At 35.3% G+C, this 22852-nt stretch overlaps 1 protein-coding gene across 1 annotated transcript in view; it reads right to left on the reverse strand.

Moving 5' to 3' along the window:
• Positions 1-22852, reverse strand: part of LOC148946970 (uncharacterized) — a 268849-nt gene that overhangs the window by 23794 nt on the left and 222203 nt on the right. Inside the window, exon 7 of the mRNA XM_089096472.1 lies at positions 18814-18942. Coding sequence (XP_088952598.1) covers positions 18814-18942 — 129 coding nt within the window. The remainder of the gene's footprint in view (positions 1-18813; positions 18943-22852) is intronic.

Raw genomic sequence — 22852 nt, forward strand, 5'->3', positions numbered from 1 at the left:
CAATACCTTGATGAATACGCTATAGTTTTTAGCATTTTTAAAAACACAACCTATTCTAATGAAAAAGCTCTTGTTTCAGGAGCTCCTCTTCAAAAATTAGACCAAACATTCAAACTTTAACGTAAAGAGCAAGGTATTGAGGAGAGGGGCAACCAGTTTATAAACAGAATCATTTCTCTTCGTTTTGAGTTTGAATGTTGCTCCTTACTTTCAGTTGGAAAAACCTGTTTTTTTTATTTAATTACTGATCGTTTTTCGAAATGCCGTTAAATCCGGCTCACCCTCCATACAAAATTTCCTCCGCTCAATGGAAATTCATCCGTAGAAATTTACGCCCGCTTTGAACCCCCCCCCCCCCCCGTATAATTCCCTCCGAATAATTATATCCTCGCTGAAAATCCTTCCCGTAAAATTTCTTGCGGACGACTCAATCCTCCTTAACATACTTTCATTTGAAAAAGACTTTACTTTTTAAACGTTTTCCCAATCACTCCAGACACCCCCCCTTTCCGTGAAAACTTTTCCCCAGAAATTAAAACACGCTGAAAATAGTTCCCTGACAATACCCCCTGATATCCAAATCCCCCTGATATCCAATATCCAAATAAGTCTTCTACAGCATCTTTATATACTTATTTAGATATACTTCCAGTTTCTCAACAATTTACTTTTGGAGCAATTATTTTCAAATTTAATTATGACATTAAGAAATTACCGCCATATTACCTCAATAAAAGTTTGTTCTCCCAATCACAAGATTTACATCGTTATAACACGCGACAAAAAAAAGTATCTACATTGACAAGTATAGTACTCAGAGATCTAAATTCGCCCGGTTTGTGTCAATAGCCCGGTGCTGGGATGCACACAAGGATTTTATTGATAAATTTTCTTCTATCCATTTAATAAAAAGGAATCTTAAATTTCATTTAGTTCAGGATTACTTTTAATTACGTGTCTTTTTAATATGACTAAGTTATTTGTTTGGATTGTTGTTCTACGTGAATATGGGCCTCTCGGCTATCTTTTAGTATGAATTTATATTTAATAATATTGATCTTTTTTTTATATATATTTATATTTATATTTGGATCCTGGGCTAGCTGCTACTTTCATATTATGTTGTATTATTGTATCTTTGCCGTCGTAATTATCTTTGTATTGTAGCGTAATTTTTTATTGTATCTTTGTCTAGGCATAGTTTTTCGAACTTGTCTCCCCATGTGCCTATGTCAATTATATACATGTATATGTTAATAATAAAATGATTGATTGATTGATTGAAAAAAGAAACTCCACATGCAAAATTGAGTTGGCATAGAGAAAGTAAGACAAATAAAAAGAATTTCGTATTGGAATTCTATCAAATCCCCCAATATAAAATTTTCCCTGGAAAGTTTACCCCCGGAAATTTACCTCCCCATTGAAACTCACCCCAAGCACGAAATCTTCCCCTCCCGAAAAGTTCTTGTAGACTTCCAAATAACAAATACCGTGCGCAAATGACTGGTAAACTTCACAATTTAAAGGCCTCTCCCCACGGGCTGTGGGGGGCAGGGTCATGTTACCCCTAAAGGCATAGTTATTGGATCGTTTAACTATGCTGAACAAAATGACCATCTCAAAATTTTGACTGACGACTTTGGGAGAAAAGAGGCGTGTAAGGGGGGGGGGCTACTTGCCCTCCAATCTCTTTGGTCACTTAAAACTAGAACTTGAAATTTTAATTTCCGTTCGAATGCACCCTCTTTCGATCTTATAGGACCATTATTTCGATGCTAAACTTCTAAAATAGGGTTATCTGATACACTGAATGTGATGTTGTGATTTTCATTAAGATCCCTTGACCTTTTAGGAAGTGTTTTCACCCATTTTCGAAATTCAGGCAACTTTTCTCAGGCCCCTAACTTTTTATGGGTAACGGTAAACTTGATAACACTTATACATTTAGAATCAGCATACTAACCAGATTCTTTTGATGTATCTATTGATATAAAAAACCTGTTTTTTAGGGTTTCGGTTACTATTGAGCCGGGTCGCTCCTTACTTACAGCTTGATAAGTTACCCTAAACTGTTTGATAAAGGGATTAATACTTCAAAAAGAACAAGATGGGTTGTTAAAACCCAAAGAGTCAGTCTAGTAAAGATTTTGTTTTTGTTATAATTTAAACAACAGATGGAAGCTATAAACCTATTAAGTACCATTTGACGCTCTTGAAATGCATTAAAATATTGCAATTTCATTTTTCTATAGTTGAACGTGATGTTATTGTCCCTACTCAAACATGAGGATTAAAAAAAAACAGAAATTGATTTTTTCACACAAACAAAATTTAAGTGCTCCCCCCATCAGAAAATTTAAGTGCTCCCCCCCCATCAGAAAATTTAAGTGCTCCCCCAATCAGAAAATTTAAGTACTCCCCCCATCAGAAAATTTAAGTGCTCCCCCCATCAGAAAATTTAATATCTTAGATTTCTATTAAGCTTAAAGTTAGGGAAAAAGATGTATAATTGGTAGCTAGGGCCAGGGCAAACAATAACACAAGAGAAGGAATTATGTTATGAAAAGGACATTTGTTTGCAATTAGGACAAGGGCCACCAAGACCAACTAATATTAAGTAGCTCGTGTCCATATCTTTTACCATACTCATCTTAAAGATAGAAAAAACCGTTCTTACAAGCTTCCAAAAATTATTCTTATATCTTTTCTATAATTGTTCAATTACAAATTTTAGGTTTGAAGGTTGAACACTGTTCAACATGGGCGCCCATAGGCTGAATTTTAGGGGGGCTTACCTAGTTTAATCGGCACTTCCAGTGCTGTATAATTGAAATCTCAAGACAAAATACCATAGGTAGCGCAATAGCGCTGCCTTAGTAAAGAGCGATGTGGTCATAATATATTTTTTTTAGACAAGGGCACTTCTTACAGAAAGAAATATCATAGGAACTTCAAAAGAGCTCATGGAGGGCAACCAGCTCCCCCTCCCCCACGGCAATCACTGCCCCAAACACATCCGGTCAAAAGTGTGAGATAGCAATTTTTTCAGCGTAGTTTAAAGGTCCGGAAATTATTACTTTGAGAATGACAACCCCCCCCCAAAAAAAAAAAAAATCAGAGCAAGGGTTGTAAGTTATGCCCTGTGGGGATGTAAAGTTTTTTATAGAAAGGGTGGTCGTATAAACCTCAGAGGGGGCTCATTTGATCGTTAATCAGAAGTTCTACTGGCCTTTCTAACAGTCAAAAGGGATTGGAGGTCATCCAGTCCCCCTTCCCGTACACCAATCATTTTCCCAAACACATTCCATCATAATTTATTTAGATAGCCATTTTGTTCAGTTTAGCTGAAAGCTCCATGAAAATAAACCCCCTCCATATAGCCCTCAAGTCAAGGGTTGTAAGTTACGCCTTGGGGGCATATTAGGTTTTTATAGAAATTGTGGTCGTATAAACTTCAAAGAGGACTCATTGGATTGGGAATCAGAAGTTCTAGTGCTCTTTTTAAGAGTCAAAGTGATCAGAAGGCAAACATCCTCCCCCCCCACACACGTAATATTCTCCCGAAACGCATCTGATAGAAATTTTAAGATGGCAATTTTTTGTCGTAGAAATTTCGAAAAGGGCTCAGTCGGTTCGTAATTAAAAGGGCTAGTGCCATCTTTAATAGTCAAAAGTTATTGGAGGGCAACCATCCCCCCACACCCATCATTTCCCCAAACATTTCTAGTCAAAATTTCGAGTTAGTTATTTTGTTTGACGTAGTTTAAAAGTCCAGAAATTAGCTCTTTGGGGATGAGAACACCTTCACAGTCCTCAGGACAAGGGTTGTAAGGTATGCCCCGACGGCATTTAAGGTTTTTCTGGAAACCGTGGTCGTATAAACTTTGGAGGGGGCTCATTGGATTGGAAATAGGAAGTTGAAGAGCCATTTTTAAGAGTCAAATTTATCGGAGGGCATCTATAATCCCCCCCCCCTCCACGTCATATTTTCCCCCAATGCATCCGATAGAAATTTTAAGATAGCCATTTTTTCAAAGCAGTCCAAAGATCTCATAACACGGCCTTTGGGGTTTACACAACATCCCAGAGTATGGGGGTATGGGTTTTAAGTTATACCCTGGGGAGGTGTAAGGTTTTTGTGAAGAGATGGTCTTGTGAACTTTAGAGGAGACTCATTTGATTGGAAATGCATAGTTCTAGTCTCCTTTTAAAATTCAATCATGATGGAGCGAAAATAGCCCCCCCCCCCCTTTCCCTCATATGCTCTTTTCCCCAAACACATTCGGTCGAAATTGTGAGACTGGCATTTTTTAGCCAATAGTCCAAAGAGAATATAACAATGTCTTCAGTAATCATATATAAGAAATATTTAGGCGGACGTTGAACTAAATCATAACAAACTATGAGCATGTGAACTTTCAAGAAGGTGACAAAGCGATATCTCAAGAGCAACTTATTAAGTTAGATTAAGCTATTAAGTTAGATCTTTAAGAGTACGTTGTGGGGGATTTTGAACTAGCCAGGAGGCACTAATACATTATGTGTATACTTTTAGTGGGCTACTACAAATACAGTTACTGTAACTAATGACGCTAAGAGTATTAAGGTGAAACTTCTAGGAAGTGTTTAGGGGGCGTTCCAATTAAACAAAAAAACTATTTACATGTAGGTTTTCAAAAAGGCATATAAGCAATATCATAGGCAGCGCCACTCTAGAATAGCTAGAAATATCATTGAAACGTTTGAAGAAGCTAATTCGATTCAAAATTAAAAGTCCTGGGGTCTCCAGCCTATTTATTTCCCAAACACATCTAATCAAAATTTTGAGACAACTATTTTGTTCAGCATAGTAGAACGGTCCAGCAACAATGTCTAACGGGATATTGGTAATGTCAAATCCCCACAATTATGCCAAACTACGGAGTCTTATAGAAAAAAACCCGAAAAGATATAAACTATTATTTTTTTCATGAAAATAACTTTGTCAATAAAAACGAACAGAAATTCATCTAAAAATACTTTTTCCACAAAACAAGCTTTCCAAAGAAAAGTAAAGATCTCCATTAAGCCAAAAATGAAGAATGAAGTCAAGTAATCATTCAAGCGTAAAAATACCACAAATCACTATCAATAAATTAATGAAACTCAAAATGAATAGAAACTAGAATAAATAGCCGAGTCAAACTCGAAACAAGCAAAAATTAACATTAGTAGGCCTGATAACCCCCATTCCTTCCCAAGGCCAGAACATAATTTGCACTTTACTGAAAAAAAATATAAATGTTTTTACTTTTATAACTTTAAAACTATGGATTCTTATAGAAAAAAAAACCGAAAAGATATAAACTATTATTTTTTTCATGAAAATAACTTTGTCAATAAAAACGAACAGAATTTCATCTAAAAATACTTTTTCCACAAAACAAGTTTTCCAGAGAAAAGTAAAGATCTCCATTAAGCCAAAAATGGGCAGAAATGAAGTCAAGTAATCATTCAAGCGTAAAAATACCACAAATCACTATCAATAAATTAATGAAACTCAAAATGAATAGAAACTAGAATAAATAGCCGAGTCAAACTCGAAACAAGCAAAAATTAACATTAGTAGGCCTGATAACCCCCATTCCTTCCCAAGGCCAGAACATAATTTGCACTTTACTGAAAAAAAATATAAATGTTTTTACTTTTATAACTTTAATAAATCAAATAATATTCAGATTTTGATAACTAAATATCAGTAAATGTATATTAAACTGACAATGTACATTCATTTGTATTTTTTTCAGTAAAGAGCAAATTTTATTCTGGCCTTGGGAAGGCAAGGGGGTTTTCAGCCCAACTTATGTTAATTTCTGCTCGTTTTGACTTTGACTCGGTTATTAATTGTAATTTATGTTCGTTTTGGGTTTCATTTATTTATCGATGCTGATGTGTGGTAGTTTCACGCTTGGTAGATTATTTAATTTTATTTTTGCAAATTTTTTATTTAACGGAGTTCTTTACTTTTCTTTGAAAAACTTATTTTGTGGAAAAATTTTTTTTAAATTAATTTCTGTTCGTTTTATATTGACATAGTCTTTTCAGAGAAAAAGAAAATAATGCTTTAAATCTTTTCGTTTTTTGAAGAATTTTTAGTTTGGCCTGCTATTTGTATGCTGGGAAAAATTTCAGCAATTTTAACAACCTACAACCTCTTAAAAATTTGAAATCAAATATTAGTGTTCAGTTTATTTTCATACCTGGTCCAGTTCACCTATAATGGAAAACTGGATACCAATCGCAAAAAAAACTCTCCTTGCTTTCGTTGATAGATTGAATACGCGTATACTACATTTACTTGGTTAACTAATGAGAGAAAAAGTAGCCCCGAAAGTTCGAACATAATACCCTCAGTCGTTCTTGGGATACTGCTGAGATGCCTTATTGGGAATTAGCATTAACAGAGTGCATTTTGATTTCATCTTAGGGCAACATTTAGTTTTTAAACATAAAGTCAAATGGGAGGGTGGGTGTGGAAGGGGGATTAGTTTCCCTCCAACCACTTTCGACTATCAAAAAGGGCACCAGCCCTTTTTATTTTCAATTGAATGAGCCCTTTTCGAAGTTCCTAAGGAAACTCCTTTGATACAAAGTGCCCTGGTCTAAACAACAACAACAACAACAAAAATAATACATTATATCCACATCGATCTTTACTATGAAAATATCAAGCCTTCCAATTACTTTCGACTATTAAAAAGGGCACTAGGCCTTTCGAATTCAATTCGAATGAGCCTTTTTCGAGTTTCAACGACAATACTTCCTATAAACACCTTATATGGACTCATGGCACAAATTAAAACTCTTGCCCGAAAGGCTGTGAGGGTGGTTGTCTTCGTCTAAAATTAAATTTTTTGGACGTTCAACTACGCTACACAAAATGAATATCTCCAATTTTGATTGGATGTGTCTGCGAAAATGGTGGGCGTGAGAGGGTCGTTAGTCTTTCTGAAGTCACTTTCAACAGTTAAAAAATGCAATAGCCCTTTCAATTTCCAATCAAACGAGCCCTTTTGAAGTTTTTACGACAATGCTTTCAATAAAAACCTTATATGCCCCCAGAGGATAACTTACAACCCTCACCCTGAGGGATAGATGTGGGGGGGGTGTTGTCATCCTCACAGACCTAATCTCCAGAAATTTCTACTGCGTTGAACAAAATGGTTATCTGAAAATTTTGATTGGATGTTTGTTGGTGTTTGTTGCCTTCCAATCACTTTCGACTGTTAAAAAGGGCACTAGCCATTTCAATTTCCAATCGAATGAGTCATTTTTGAAGTTTCTGCGACGACATGCTCAGTAAAAGCCCTATATGCCCCCAGGGCACAACTCACACCCCTTTCCCTGAGGGTTGTGGGGGAGTTTCCTCCTCAAAAACATAATATCTATCTGGAAATCCAAAACACTGAATAAAATGGCGATACAGAAAGGTGTATTGGATGTGGTTAGGGAAAAGGTGGGCGAGAGAGGGGGGTTAGTTGCCCTCAAATCACTTTTTACCATTAAAAAGGGCACTAGACCTTTGAATTTTAAATCGAATGAGCCCTTTTTCAAGTTTCTACGACAAAGATTTGAATAAAAACTTACATGCCACCAAGGCATAACATACAGCCCTAGCTCTGAAGACTGTGGGGGGAGTGTCCTGCTCAAAGATATAATTTCCTAAACTTTAACTGCGTGGAACAAAATGGCTATCCCAAATTTTGATTGGATGTGTTTGGGGAAATGGTGGGCGTAGAACGGGTGTTAGTAGCCTTCTAATTACTTTTGACTATTAAAAAGGGCACAAGCCATTTAAATGTCTAATCAAATGAGCCCTTTTTGAGTTTTCTACGACAATGCATTCTATAAAACTGTATATGCCCCCCGGGCACACCTTACAACCTTTGTCCTGAGGGCTGTGAGGAGGTTGTCATCCTCAAAGACCTAATTTCCAGAACTTAAAACTACGTTGAACCAAATGCCTTTGTCAAAATTTTGATTGGATGTGTTTGGGGGAATGGTGGGCGTGAGAGAGGGGTTAGTTACCGTCCAATCAATTTCAACTATTAAAAAGGGTACTAGCCCTCTCAATTTCCAATTGAATAAGCCCCTTTTGAAGTTTTTACGACATCTCTATCATTAAAAACCTTATATGGCCCCTGGGCATAACTTACAACCTTTGCCCTGGGAACTCTCGGGGGTTTGTCATCCTTAAATACATAATTTCCAGAACTTTCAACTACATTGAACAAAATGGCTATCTCTAAACTTTGATTGAATGTGTTTGTGGAAATGGTGGGCGTGAGAAGGGGGTTAGTTGCCCATTTCAATAAAAACCTTATATGCCCTAGGGTATAACTTATAACCCTTGTCCTGAAGACTTTGGGGAGAGTGTCCTGCTCAAAGGTATAATTTCCTGAACTTTAAACTTCGTGGAAAAAAATGGCTATCAAGAAATTTTGATCAGATATGTTTGGGGAAATGGTGGGCGTGGAAGGGGTGTTTGTTGCCTTCCAATCCCTTTCGACTATTAAAAAGAGCACTAGCCATTTCAATTTTCAATCGAATGAGTCATTTTTGAAGTTTCTACGACGATGCGTTCAGTAAAAGCCTTATATGCCCCCAGGGCATAACTTGCAACCCTTGCCCTGAAGGCTGTGGGGGAGTGTCCTCCTTAAAAACATAATTTCTATCTGGAAATCCAAAACACCTGAATAACATGGCTATCTAAAAAATTTGATTGGATGTTTTTGGGGAAAAGGTGGGCGAGAGAGGAGGGCTAGTTGCCCTCAAATCACTTTCGACTATTAAAAAGGGCACTAGACCTCTGAATTTCCAATCGAATGAATCCTTTTTCAAGTTTTTATGAAAAAAATTTCAATACGAGCTTAAACGCCCCCAAGGTGTGGTTTATAACCCTTACTTTGCATCCCGTGGGGGGCGTGCCCAGCTCAAAGGTATAGTGGCATAAGCTTTAACGGTACGGGCATAAATGGCTATCTCAAAATTTTGATTGGATGTATCCCGAGACCTGGTGGATACGACAGACATGCTGTTTGCTTTCAGTTGCTGTCGACTATCAAAAAGGGCACAAGCCATTTCAATTTCTAATCAAATGAGCCCCTTTTTGAAGATTTTACGACAACGCGTTCTATTAAAACTTTATATGCCCCCAGGGCATAACTTACAACCCATGTCCTGAGGGCTGTGAGGAGGTTGTCATCCTCAAAGACCTAATTTCCCGAACTTAAAACTACGTTGAGCAAAATGGCTATCTCAAAATTTTGATTGGATGTCTTCGGGAGAATGATGGGCGTGAGGGGGGCTAGTTGCCCTCCAATCACTTTCGACTATTAAAAAGGGTACTAGCCCTTTGAATTTCCAATTGAATGAGCCGGTTTTGAAGTTTCTACGACAACGCCTTCTATAAAAACCTTCTATGCCCCCAAGCCATAACTTAAAAACCCTTACCCTAATTGTCGTGTGGCTGTGTACTTCTCAAAAACATATTTTCTATTTGGAAAACAATTACGCTGAACAAAATCAATGTCTTAAAAGTTTGATTGAGTGTGGTTTGGGAAATTAAGGGCGGGAGGGGCTAGTTGCCCTACAATCCCTTTCGACTATTGAAAAGAGCGCCAGGCTTTTGATTCCCGATCGAAAGAGCCTGTTTTGAATTTTCTTTTACAACGCTTCCTATAAAAACATTATATGCTCCAATGCATAACTTAAAACCCTATACCTTAGGGTTATATGGCTCTGACCTCCTCAGTAATCAATTTTTCGTCTGGAAAACAACTACACCGAAAAAAAATTGCTGTCTTAAAATTTTGATTGGATGTGTTTGGGGGAATGATGGTCCTGGGGGGGGGGTCTAGGTGCCCTCCAATCAATTTTCACTATTAAAAAAGATACTATATCTTTGAATTTCCAATCGAATGAGCCTGTTTTGAAGTTTTTATGACGACGCCTTCTATAACAACCTTATATACCTCCAGGGAATAACTTAAAACCTTTGCCCTGAGGGTTGTGAAAGATGTCCTCCTCAAAAATATATTTTCTATCTGGAAATCCACTACGCTGAACAAAATGGCTAACTTAAAATTTCGATTGGATGAATTTGGAGGAATTATGGGCGTGGGGGGACTAGTTGCCCTTCAATCACTTTCGACAATTAGAAAGGGTACTAGCCCTTTGAATTTCCAATCGAATGAGCCTGTTTTAAGGTTTCTACGACAACGCCTTCTATAAAAACCTTCTCTGCCCCCAGGGCATAGCATAAAACCCTTGCCCTGAGGGTTGTGGGGGAGTGTCCTCTTCAAAAACATATTTAATATGTTCAAATCAACTAAGCTGAAAAAAATTGCTATCTGAAAATTTTAATTAGATGTCTTTGGGGGAATGATAGCGGTGGGGGGGGCTAGTTGCCCTCCAATCCCTTTCGACTATTAAATAGCGTACTAGCCCGTTGAATTTCCAATTCAATGAGCCTGTTTTGAAGTTTCTACGACAACGTCTTCTATAAAAACATTATATGCCCCCAGGACATAACTTAAAATCCTTGCCTCGACAGTTGTAGGTGAGTGTCCTGCTCAGAAATTCATTTTCTATCTGTAAATCAACGACGCTGCACAAAATGGCTATCTCCAAGTTTTTATTCGATGTGATTGGGGAAATGATGGGCGTGGGGGGGGGCTAGTTGCCCTCCAATCCCTTTTGACTATTGAAAAGGGCACTAGGCACCCCCCATTTCCAAGTTTCTACGACAACTCCTTCGATACGAAGTGCCCGGGTGGAGAAAAAAACCAAAAACACATTGTGCCCACATCGTTCTTTACTTAGGCAGCGCTAGCGCGCTGCCTATGATTTATGTTCGTTTTGAATTTCATTTAATTGTTGATAGTGATTTGTGGCAGTTTTACGCTTGGAGGATTATTTGACTTTATTTCAGCCCATTTTTGGCTTTCCGCTTATTCTGTGGAAAGGTTTTTAAATTAATACAAATATAGGACACCGTCATTCAGCCGCAGGGGGGGGCTGGCACCCCTTTGCCCCCCTTATGGGTGTTCAACATGTTGTTCAACCATCTGACAAATTACAAACCGGGTGCATAAATAGAGCTATCGTAGTGCGTAACTTGGATTTTATTCTGTAGTGTGACTGTAATGTGACCCAGGAATTAATCGACAAAATATGACAGGGATATCCTATTAAAATGAAGCTAACTTCCTACTTACAAAATCTTGGCGACAGATAAGTAAAAGATAATTTTCCCCTTCACTTCCAACACAAACAATATTAAACTGCAACTGGAAGGGAGCCTGAATAAAATATGCTTATTAAATTTGGTAAGGCAACAAAACAAAGAAGAGATGAGCGGCTAATTGGAAAAAGAAACACTGGGAGAAGTAGTTGTTAGTTTCACGGTGATGGGTTCAAAGAGAGAACCATTCTTGGGAAACATATCATAGAACCACCAGCACATTTATAAATGTAAAAAACTTAAATTCAGTGGCTTAAAGTCGAGGAGAGGAATATATTCAAAGACATGATATTTCATAGATAATTTTTTTTAGCAAAAGATTTCGAAGTATGACGCTTGACATTTTACCTCTACACCCCCAATTTTCAAAACAAACCATTCACAGTAAAAATGCATATACATGTTTCGGTATAATGACAAAACAGTTCTAGAGGCATGATTAAATATTTAGAATACTTAAACATATTTGAGGCGTTATTTTCGTCACCAGATGTCTCTAGTAGCTAAGGTTGAAAATGTGGCGGGGAGGGACAACCTATTTTTGAAACTTACTATTATGATGTTGATGTTACCGTACCGTTGCATAGATGAGATAGAAGTGAGACTAAAATGCTGACAAAACTTGAATGCTGTCAAGCAGGTTTGCCAATTTGCAAACTTTTCGTGCGCAATGCACTCTTTTTTTCACTGTGCTCTTTCCCTCCACGGACCGGATTTGCACTCTTTTGCCAATTATTTGCTCTTTGCACTCTTTTATAAAATGATGATAGAAAAAGTATTAGCGAAGTAAAAAACTTCAAATTAAATTATTTGATTCCAAAAGATAGAACAGCTAGTGGGTATGATCTCTGTTATCTCTGCCTGTGCCGTCCAACAGTCGTCTTTCCGGTGTTGTGTCGTCCATTTACGAAGAACAGGATCAAAGTCTAAATAACAAGTGAAAACGTGGTAATTCAAAATCAAATTTTATAGAAGGAAGTCAAAAGCTGTTGGGCACAACCATTCTTTTTGAAAATGGAAAAGGGAGTATGCAATTTGCTGTAAGGTGATGGAGAAGCAACAAACAAAACAAACCTTTTCAAAGTCTACTCTCAAACTGATAAAATTCTGCAGACTTTAGACCTATGCACAATTTTAAAGTGCGAATGGCTCATTCTCAACTTGTGTGCCATTTTCCTGAAATTAAAATCTGATCTTACCAGCTGGGGGCCTAGGAATTTGCTTTGGATGGGACCCATACTATCAAAACGACAGAAAATGACACTTCATGAGAATATCAGGTAGCCTAAAGTTGTAATTAAGGCACTTTTACTATCTTGAAAAGCAGTTGAGTTAGGTGAATGACACTTTCAAATAAGAATCCAGGGCCAAAAATATTGGAGCCAATTGAAAATGACAATTAAAAATGAGCCATATAGTACCAGAAAGACAAAGGTATACTGAAAAAAAACTAATCTTTTTCTGAGGATGCTTGAATTATGTTGGTCTATCTTAGTTTTGACAAGATTTTTGAAGATTCGAAATTTCAGCTGGGGGAGGGGGGACTGTGGCCAAATATTAAAATCATCCACTTTCCTTGCACTTGCTGAATTTTAAGCATGACTGATTGTAAAATAGCTTTGTCTTTACCAAGCTTTGTTTATAGACAAAGCTTCTAATATGTTTATTGATCGTAGAATAACTGATAATTATTTGTAAATGACGTAAAGTGGTCAGAACAGTAAAAGGGGCATCGCGGACGGTGGTAGCGGTGCTCACATAAAATTCTTGACTGGCACTCTTTTTTAAAACTTTGCACTCTTATTTACCTTGATTTGAGCTTTTTTTAGACGTTGGCAGTTGGCAACCGTGCGGTCTAGCAATAAATGGTGCTTTATTTGTTTTCAGTTACTATAATCCTTAAAACAAGACCAGAGTGTGGTTGCAACTTCTCCTGACAAGGAGCACTTGATTTGGGTAAGAACTTTAGATTGAAAAGAGTTTGCTTAAAACCTCTGCATCATTTTCTAGTTCTTTTATTATTTCTATTACCGCCTGAATAACTCTATTCCATTGAAAAAGTTTGTTTACCATCCCACCAAAAAACCACTAATAACAGTCAAGTCTTATTGACTCTGTGACTTTCATCTCACCTTAGTCTGTTTTCAGTTCACTCTCCAAACAAGCAGGGTTGCCACCCCTAGTGATTTATCACTATTTCTAGTCACGTAGATAATTTCGGAGACTACACTGCCTTTCCATGACGATAAAATAAAAGTTCAAAATAGGGATAAAATCCTTTTTAATAGACAGTGTATATAAATTCACAAAAAATACTAAAAAATACACAAAAAAACTTTATTATATTTCTAGTGATTTTTATGTTGCCTAGTGATTTTCTTCAAACTAGTGATTTATAGTGATATTGTTCTAAAGCTAGTGATTTTTCCTAAATGTAGTGATTTTTCAAAGTACAGCGCGTAGATTCATGGTTCAATCGAATAAAACATACAAGAAGCCAATTTAAAAAACAACGCAAAATAGTGACTCACTAAAGTTCCTAATATGTTACAGATTACTACTTAAGCAAATATACCGCCTTTGAAACTTCCAATTTCCCACCATATTTCGATATCAGAAATAGATTTCATAGCGTTATCATTAAGGTAATAGACGAAACTAATTAATCACAAAACTGAAAAAATGCTCTATGCCTCCAATTTCAGAACATTTGCTCAGGTCGAATTTTTGTCTTCATATTTATGGTTTTTTTTCTCAATAATCTATCAGTTCTAAATTAGATTTCTTCTGTTAAAAACTTTGAAAGTGGAGTGAATGGTGAATATGAATATACCCTTTATATTTGCAAATAGAACAGAAATGGAGTCATTGAAAAATAAGAAGGTAGGCGTAGATTAAGTATAACTTTCTAAATAAAAAAGAAATCATTGAAAAGAAAATAGGACTTAGTGCTTTTTATAATAGGATTTGTAACATAACGAGATAGATTACATCGATTGTGTTTGATGATTGAAGCCGAATTGGAGTGAGGGCGGGATCTACTCTGGGAATTGTCTTATGGTTTTAATCTTTACTTCTAATATCTAATCAAAACTCCAATAATTCTCCAAATTCTCTTCTTTGTAATGGAAACGCCTAATAAGCGCAGTTAGCGTCCTATTCTTTGTTTTTGGATTTATGTGCTACCATATCGAACAGTTTGTGGTAAAAAACTATAGAATAAGAATGGAGCGACAATAGTAACCCAAACTCTAGAAACATAATTTTGATATCAATCGGTATACCATCGGCTTATTATGTTGATTCCAAATATAAGATTCATTAAGCTTAGTTTTATCCATAAGAGGCTAAGAAACTGCAAAATTTTGCCTGAAAGAGGGAGGAAACACCCACTAAAAGTCAAAGAATTTTAACTGAAATTAAACAATTAGATTCGGCGTATACGAGAACCCTACTGTAAAGGTTTCTAGCCTCTATCTGCAAAAGTGTTGAATTTTGTATTATTTGCCAGAAGGAAAATCACGAATGCGTGTTAATTCGTTTGATTTTCCCAGGGGCGATCGTGTCGAACCAACGGTCCTAGATCATCGGGAGACGGTTCATTTGAACAGAAATTAAAATTTTTGGTGTCCATTTTATGTGAACAAAAGATCGGACGGCTACTGACCCCTTCCTACCACCCTTTCCCCCAAAAAATTGTTCGATCGAAAATTTGAGATAGCCATTTTGTTTAGTATAGTTGAAAGGTTCCAAAATTATACCTTTAGATTTAACATAACCCACGCAGGCCCTGAGGATATGTCTGGGGATAAAAGTATACTACGGATAACTTGCTAAGGATAATAAGGACAATGTATGATCTATGAAAACCAGTTTCGCATCCAAAAAGACAAATAACGGGTGACAGAATGCAATGGACTAGTATAACTTGGGCTGCATATTTGCACATTAGGGGGGTATGGGTAAGGTTACTTTACCCCCAAGCAGCCTAATATGCAAATATATAGCTCAAATTATATTATTATAATATGATATATTTATAATATAATTAAATTATTGAATATAAACTAAAATATTATATATTCATCAAATTTTGGCATATTTCATTACGATTAACGTAACTTCACTTCTTGGTAAAGTTGGTGTTCCGTATAATTAACAATTATCTCTTTTTTTTTACTAAAGAAGCAACAAGATCAATGCTTATAAAACTTTGTGAATGGTGGGATAAATTTTTTCCAAGAAAATATAAAAAGGCCATTTTCAAATTGTCACTGGTGTCCAAGTAATTATACCAGCTCAACTTCACTAAATAGAAAACAGTTTCTACATTTTTTGAAAAAAAAACTGAGGTTTTGAATCGACAAGGAAAAAAATTAGAAGGAAAAAGCAAACATTTCGATTAGATCACCGATAACCAATTTTTGGTGATTGGGGTTTAAGCCATTGATACCAATTTCGTAAAATACAGGGAGTAAGCAAGAATTTTGTTATATTCTCTGCACAAAGATGCAAAAAAGGCATTTTTCAAAATTTAAAGGGTAATTCTCGCTTGAGAAAAAACAAAACACCAATTTAAAGGTATTTTTCAACATCTAGGGGGTCCCCCTTCCTATAGGTGCGCCTGTATAGAACATGGTAAGGAAACAAAACAATTATTAATTACAAAGATAAAGAGAATTATAATTCTAGTGATTTCCATTTAACAATCTAGTGATTTATGTGCTAATTTAGTGATTTATTTTTCAAGAATCCAGTGACTTTTGTTCCTCGGGTGGCAAGCCTGCATACAGGCGCTTGTGTCGAACCTGGCATGACAGAGGGTGATTACGGATAGCCTTTTAACCTCAAACTTTCTACCGTCAGTTAGATGGCACAATAGCGACCGGTAAAAAGATCCACTAGAAACCCTGCATTTAGTTTTATCCTTTATATTTTCTGTAATATTCAGTCAAGGAAAACGAATCATGTCTCTTGAAAGGGCTTGTAAGAAAGAATGAAAGAAGCTTTGCCTATGTATTTACGACTTTACATTTCTAAATTAAGAAATATAACCTTTAAGGTTGGCAGGTACGGTGACAGTATTCACTTCATTTCTATACATTGCCCTAGCCCCATCAGCTTACTTTTGTTTCCTTTTTTCTTCTTCTTGTATTTTTCAAAATCATCTGATTTTTCAGTTAGCTTCAAATATCAATTTTTTTTTCAACTTACTATCAAAAGATATTTGCAAAAGAAACATACGAATTTTAGAAAGACCTAGAAGTTTGTCCCTTCAGTCATTTATTTACGGATATAGCATTGCAAAGTTGCGTGCCAACCAATTAAGATGAAGATCAAGAGAACTTTCAATGGTAAGAGGGGGAGTCTAAGGCCTTAAAGAGTGTACTTTTAATCCTAAATTTTTACGAAAGGTCTGTCTGCTCATGATGAACAGGAAAATCTACCACATAGCCTTCTTTCATTGAGAGAAATATATTTGGACTAAACAGAGAATATGGGCATAAATTGCATGGTAGCTCCACCTCCATTGTTATTTTAGAAATATTTTGAGTTTTATATAGTAGATTATTCTTATGTTTTTATCTTCACAAAGGTGGGAGGGGTAGAGTGCATCCCTCAAGAGCAGTTGGAAACTTAGACTGAAATCCATTTTTGGCATTTCCGACCCATTCTATTCTTTCACTAGGAATAGAGAAAATGCAAAAAATAAAAACAAGTCAGAAACATAATTTTTAGTTCTTAAGAGCTATTTAATCGGTAAAAATCACGCCTCAACCAACTACCATTTTCCACCTCTTGGAGTGAATGTACACGATTTTGGCACAAAGTGAGCAAAACTAAAAAACAAATAATTATGAGATAGTCTAACTATGGGATAAGTTTTATAGAAACTATGTCTGTCTCCAAAGACACACTCCCAGGAAGTGTTAATCCCTTTCTTAAATACATTATTGTTCAGTTTATAATTTATCGTTTATAACAACATGAAAAATCAGAGCAAAAGGCAACGTTAAGACATTTGTCGAACCTCCATTACAATCAATGTAAGGGGGATTTCGTCCCCTCAGCCTCAAGCTTTTTACGCAAAAGTTTAACTTGGAATTTATTGAATCTTAGTAGAAAGTATCACATTTAGCTTGTTGTTATCATTTCCTTATTCTTTTCCAGAAAACTTGAATTGATATGTTTACCGTTTCTAAAGAGTACACATCTGAAAAAAGTCTCTATAGTACTAATTAGCTGCGACTAAAAGATTAAGAGACACGACAGTCCCCCTCATATTTACGCTAATTCCTGTATATTTTGATTTTTAACTTGTTTTTTACTTTCACACAAAACACTTGGTATTTCAAATCTAATCAAAAAATTAATTAAAACGTTCTACTTATCAATTATTTACTTCTGTCTTGCTTTTGTTTTTCTGTTATTAATTTCTAGAGCTGTTCCTATCAGTTTCACTCGTCTATCAATGAATGTAATCCTAAAGAAATTTCTTTTCTTTGGAAATTCTGGAAACTTTTCCAACATTAGATGAGCTCTCTATCAAATTTTTCTTAGAACTTGTATAAGTCAATTATGTCCCTGAATTTTGTTTTAAGATGAATATGAGAATATTAATTATCTTATAGATATTTATTCCAAGGAATTGTATTCAGGCTAACAAGGACAGTATATTCGACTAATTAATATATCCGGGTAAGCGAAAACACATGTCTTAACTAAACACTTTATATCCCTTGACAGACACGTACAAAGGATTTTTTTTTGGGGCGGGGCAATAAAACATGTATTTGATAATTTGACGAAGAAGCGCCCTACGTACTGTTCGTACTGTATAAGTAACTTCAGAATCGTTTTTATCTTTTTCAAGCTAATTGGTTTCATTTTGAAATTTTTATTTAGATTTATTTAACTTCTTTACTCTAAATTTTCATTCATTTTTTGGAATTCTTTCTTTTTGTCTCTTTACGGTCACGTAATTTATGCTCTAATATGGTACTAAGCCATTTTTTGTTGATTAACAACGTCCAAACACAATAAACAGGTACTGATTTCTCACACAGACTTTGACTAGCTGACTTTCAAAATAAGTCTAGAAAAAAGAGAAGAAAATGAGCCTAGCGACAAGGAAGCAGGGTTGAGGGGGTCACAGGCAGTACCAACAACAAATTTCACCAGCCCGATCCTCTTCCTGCCGACCCAAAAAGTCTTCAAAAGTTAGTTTATAGCAAATCCTTGACGGAACACGGTATATTTATCCTTCATTTCCCCAGGCTGACGCGTTATACCCGAAATAAAAAAAAATTATAAATCTAAATCACACAAATTCAAATCTACTAATGATCGAACTATGGGAGCACGAAATTGTGTAGGTCACTCTTGCCAGTATTATTGGCATATTAATGACATTTAAATGTCTTGTACCTATATATTGCATTTGAAAAAAAATAGTGATTCTAGGGACCCTTGAGAAAAAAAAACCTTTAAAGGAAAAAGAATTAAAACCATTGAAATTTGCTTACTTGTAAACATTCCCGTCTGATGCACAAACTGGCATTTCTTTATCTGTGTTATTACAGGACAGTGGGCAAGAATGGCTGTCTGAATACATTGATGTGCACGAGCCAATATGTGCTAGCTCAGTTCCTCTCCTAAAACATAAAATAAAAAAATCAATAGAAAATGTAAGACTAAGTTTTAAATCAACTAGTGGTAAGGGAAGCCTCTGGAAATTTCAATTTGTTTTGGAGAAGAATGCCCGACGTCTTCTTCTAAAGAGCAGATACAAGTATATTTTAAAAGGAACATAACTAATCCGTAATTTCAATGATAGATTAGGGTCAAAACTTTCATGGCTTGAAAGGTAGAAAACACAAGAGACAGAACTGAAACTATTCTAGCGTCATTAGTCTTTAACCTTTAAACATGCGTCAGAATTGAAAGTATACCAAAATAGCCAGAAAAAAATATTGATAATCATAACAAAACAGTGGTGCCACAAGCAGCATTCCCGAGGGTCTATCACAGATTCTGTTATTAAACATTACTTTCCTTCACCACTTAACAATAAAGAGTTTCCTGACTTTTCTGATCAAAAAAATCTTCTAAACCAAAGAGAAGTAGAACGGATTTGTTTTTTTTTTTTTTTTTTTTTTTTTTTTTTTTACTGCATGGGTGGAGACGGAAAAGAAGTCAGACGCGTCTCTAAATTCATTATGTACAAGTAAAAAACTCTTAAATGCAATATCATAATGCTCAAAATTCTATTATGTTCGTAGAATAACTCGTATGATGCTGAAGAAAAAAAAAAATGGAAAAAAAATCAGATATAATTTTTAAACTTCGTATTACAAACCATACGTGATATTTTCAAAAATGAATACTAATGTTATAAGACTGACAGATACAGGATATTCATCATACTAGTTTGATAAATAAGATTTAGAACTGTTTAGTTTTTCAATAGGTAGACCTACTATAACAGCGTCGAAATACGTCATAATCTATGTCCGAAGATGCTTTTGCAATACAAAATGTGAGATTCAAAATATATAAATGAAAAATGAAAATTTGGAATGTGTGAATTTATTTCTAATAACTATCCATCAATTTAGATGAAATTATTATCTACCAATATTCAGGAATGAAATCATGGCGTTTATATATTTTCTTTCCTCATTCTTAAATATTTTGTAGTTTTCTAAATTTTCCAATTATCTATTTACTTCCTCTAGTTGACCGGGACTGGAGACATTTTAAATTCCTTAGGAAAATAATATTCTTATGGAAACATTAAAGTAAGCAGACATAATTGAAACTAAGGACCCTTGTCTGTGACGTAGTACTTCAGGTCAGGTCAATTTAAAAAAGGAAGAAGGCAAAATGATATCTTCCATTTTTTGACAATGTTCTGTAAAGGTCATAAAATCCACCTGTTCTCGTATATTTGGATCAATATTTGGACAAAAAAAAAAAACGAACAAAAAAACAATAACAGCAGACAGTAAAGTAAAAAAAAACAGTCGACAGCTTAATGATTTTTCTGAGGAAAATTAAACGGCGGTACTTTTTTGTTCTTGGAAAGAAAAGTTTTGAGTTGTTTCAATTCCTCATAGACTGAATAAAGCTTTGGTCATTGCTATGAACTGATTTCAATATCTTTTGAGTTTTATTTCTTTTCGAATATGGATTTATTTGATATCTTCAATATTGACAAAAAAGTTAAACTGTTTTTCCAAGTTCAACTCCTTGTCTTCTTTAGTTTTGCTTGTTCATTGAATGTTAATTTACTGTTGCTCTTTGTTAATTTACTGGGAGTTTGAGCAGGTGGATGGGCTGCATATAAATAACACCAGGAAAACAGTACTTTCGAAGAAACCAATTTAAAGGCCGGCAAAACCAAATTTAATTAGTCACTTTGCTTTTTTTTATATTTCAGAGTAGGTTATGGAAGAAGATTTTCGGGGGATGCTAGATTTACTTCCCGTGGGCTGCAAAACAAAAATCTGCATATTCACAATTTTCACTGCTCAATTTTCTTCTTTTTTTTACTTATTCTTCAAGAAAGTTGTAACTCCCAAGGAGTAATCGCTTAAAAGAAAATATCTTAATTTTAACAAGGTTTGCCATGTCTTGCATTTGATCGGCTTGTGGTTTATTGTAGGATATTAAAGAGATAGCCACATAGGCTCTAGACATATTGTTTTTTTTGTAATGGTTTTGATTTTAAATAGATATTTCTCTCAACAAATATTTCAGTACAGGCTTCTGTCTATTGTATTTGGATTTGGATTTTTTACCACGGTTGTTCTTTATATTAGAAATCATTATTTAGGCGAACTGAAGTTTTATATAAGACTGTGAACAAAGTGTCAACGGCTTGGAAGAACTTTTTGGTAAATTTTCTTGCAATTAGTGAAGTAGATACTGATTCCAATGAGTGCAATAAACTAACCAAGCTCTCAGTTACTCAAATTTATTTTACTTGTCTATTAAGTTTTACTGAGGTTTTACTCAGGTTTTATACCTGGTGGAGAAATAACATTCAACATTGGTTCATCGGTACTTACGAAATTGTTCATAAATTATCTTGCAATTAGTAAAGTGGTTATTGTTACCTAAAAGAATAATAAACTAATAATGTTAACAACAGCTTAAATTCATTTTACTTGCCACTCAAACTTTTAGTTTCCAAAGACATTATGTTTTAGCATTATCTTATAAACAAGAAAAACCAAAATGTTATATTCAACCTATTCAAATTTTAGTTTATTCAAGGCTTTACAAAAACCAACAGAGATGGTTAGTTAAAATCACAAACTTGAAAATTTATCCACCATAAAGAATGACTTTGGCAGTGATCGCTTCATTGAGTAAGAACCAACAGCGCTAGAAAAGTTTCCAGTTTAAATATCGATTTGATATTGGAAGGGGAGAGCGATCACCAGAAAATTAGTATTGAGAGCACGTAAGTTTTTCTCCAAGAATTAATGTGATATCAATGTAACAAATGGCAAATATGATGACCAATTCTGAAGTCAAAATTAGGTGAAATACAAAAAAAATGGAATTCTTCGCTTGGTCGTTTATCGCTTTTATATGATAAAAGTAAGAAGAAATGAACTCGAAATGAATTCGAGAGATTGGCAATATTAATTATACTTACCTAAATCTTTCCAGAGCTTGAAAAAAGTATTTTGGTTTTATTTCAACTGAGCGTTGAAACCCGTGGCAGATACACAATTTCCGGAATGAGTGGTGGATTAACTTTAAACAAAATGGATCACGTCCAACATAGATGCATACGGAGAAAGATGGTATTGGCTAATTCTGCTCAATGAAACGTTTATCCCGACTTGACTTGAAACATTTTTTGATTAATTTAACACACCACATATTTTAGAAGCAAAATCCCATTTTGGTATAACTGCCCTGGTGCCTTAAAATTCTTACCTCTCCCGGTTTTTCAGTTGTGTGGATGCCTTAAGACAAAGTCTGAGGAGCAAAATATCTATAAAGTATTATAACTGTTGGTTACTGGCAAAGTATGAACACATACAACAAGTACTGACAAAACTCTCCAAAAGTGACCCCGCGTTCCTCAGCGCCTCTAGAGGAAATATGCTGTACTACTTAATCGCTCCGAGCCAATAAATTATATTTAATACAGCTTTTACGGAACAAGTATAATCACCTACGGAACTTGTGCATTTATCCCCCAGGTTCGCATAGGTATGGAATCGTCTCCAGAGACGCGGATAAAGGGTCACTTTTTTGTGTGGAGAGGATAGGTTTTGTCAGTACTTGTTGTATGTGTTTATACTTTGGTTACTGGGTGTTTGCAAATGTCAAGAAACAATCATCCCATCCACCCTCTCCTGGATCCACGACTCATTACATTACAATAGGTTTATTTAGTCTACGTTGATTTGTGCTGCTTTTTATTCATAAAGCGTGGATCGCTCATGTTGCTGTGGATGCCATTATGAAATGTGAAGCAGGTATTTTCAAAGACCATATTGTCTTTCCATAACGTACAAATAACAGTTCAATAGGGACAAA

This window comes from Artemia sp. Qi Xiang Cuo, chromosome 11 (assembly GCF_049724085.1).
Source record: "Artemia sp. Qi Xiang Cuo chromosome 11, ASM4972408v1, whole genome shotgun sequence".
Classification (NCBI taxonomy): Eukaryota; Metazoa; Arthropoda; class Branchiopoda; order Anostraca; family Artemiidae; genus Artemia; species Artemia sp. Qi Xiang Cuo.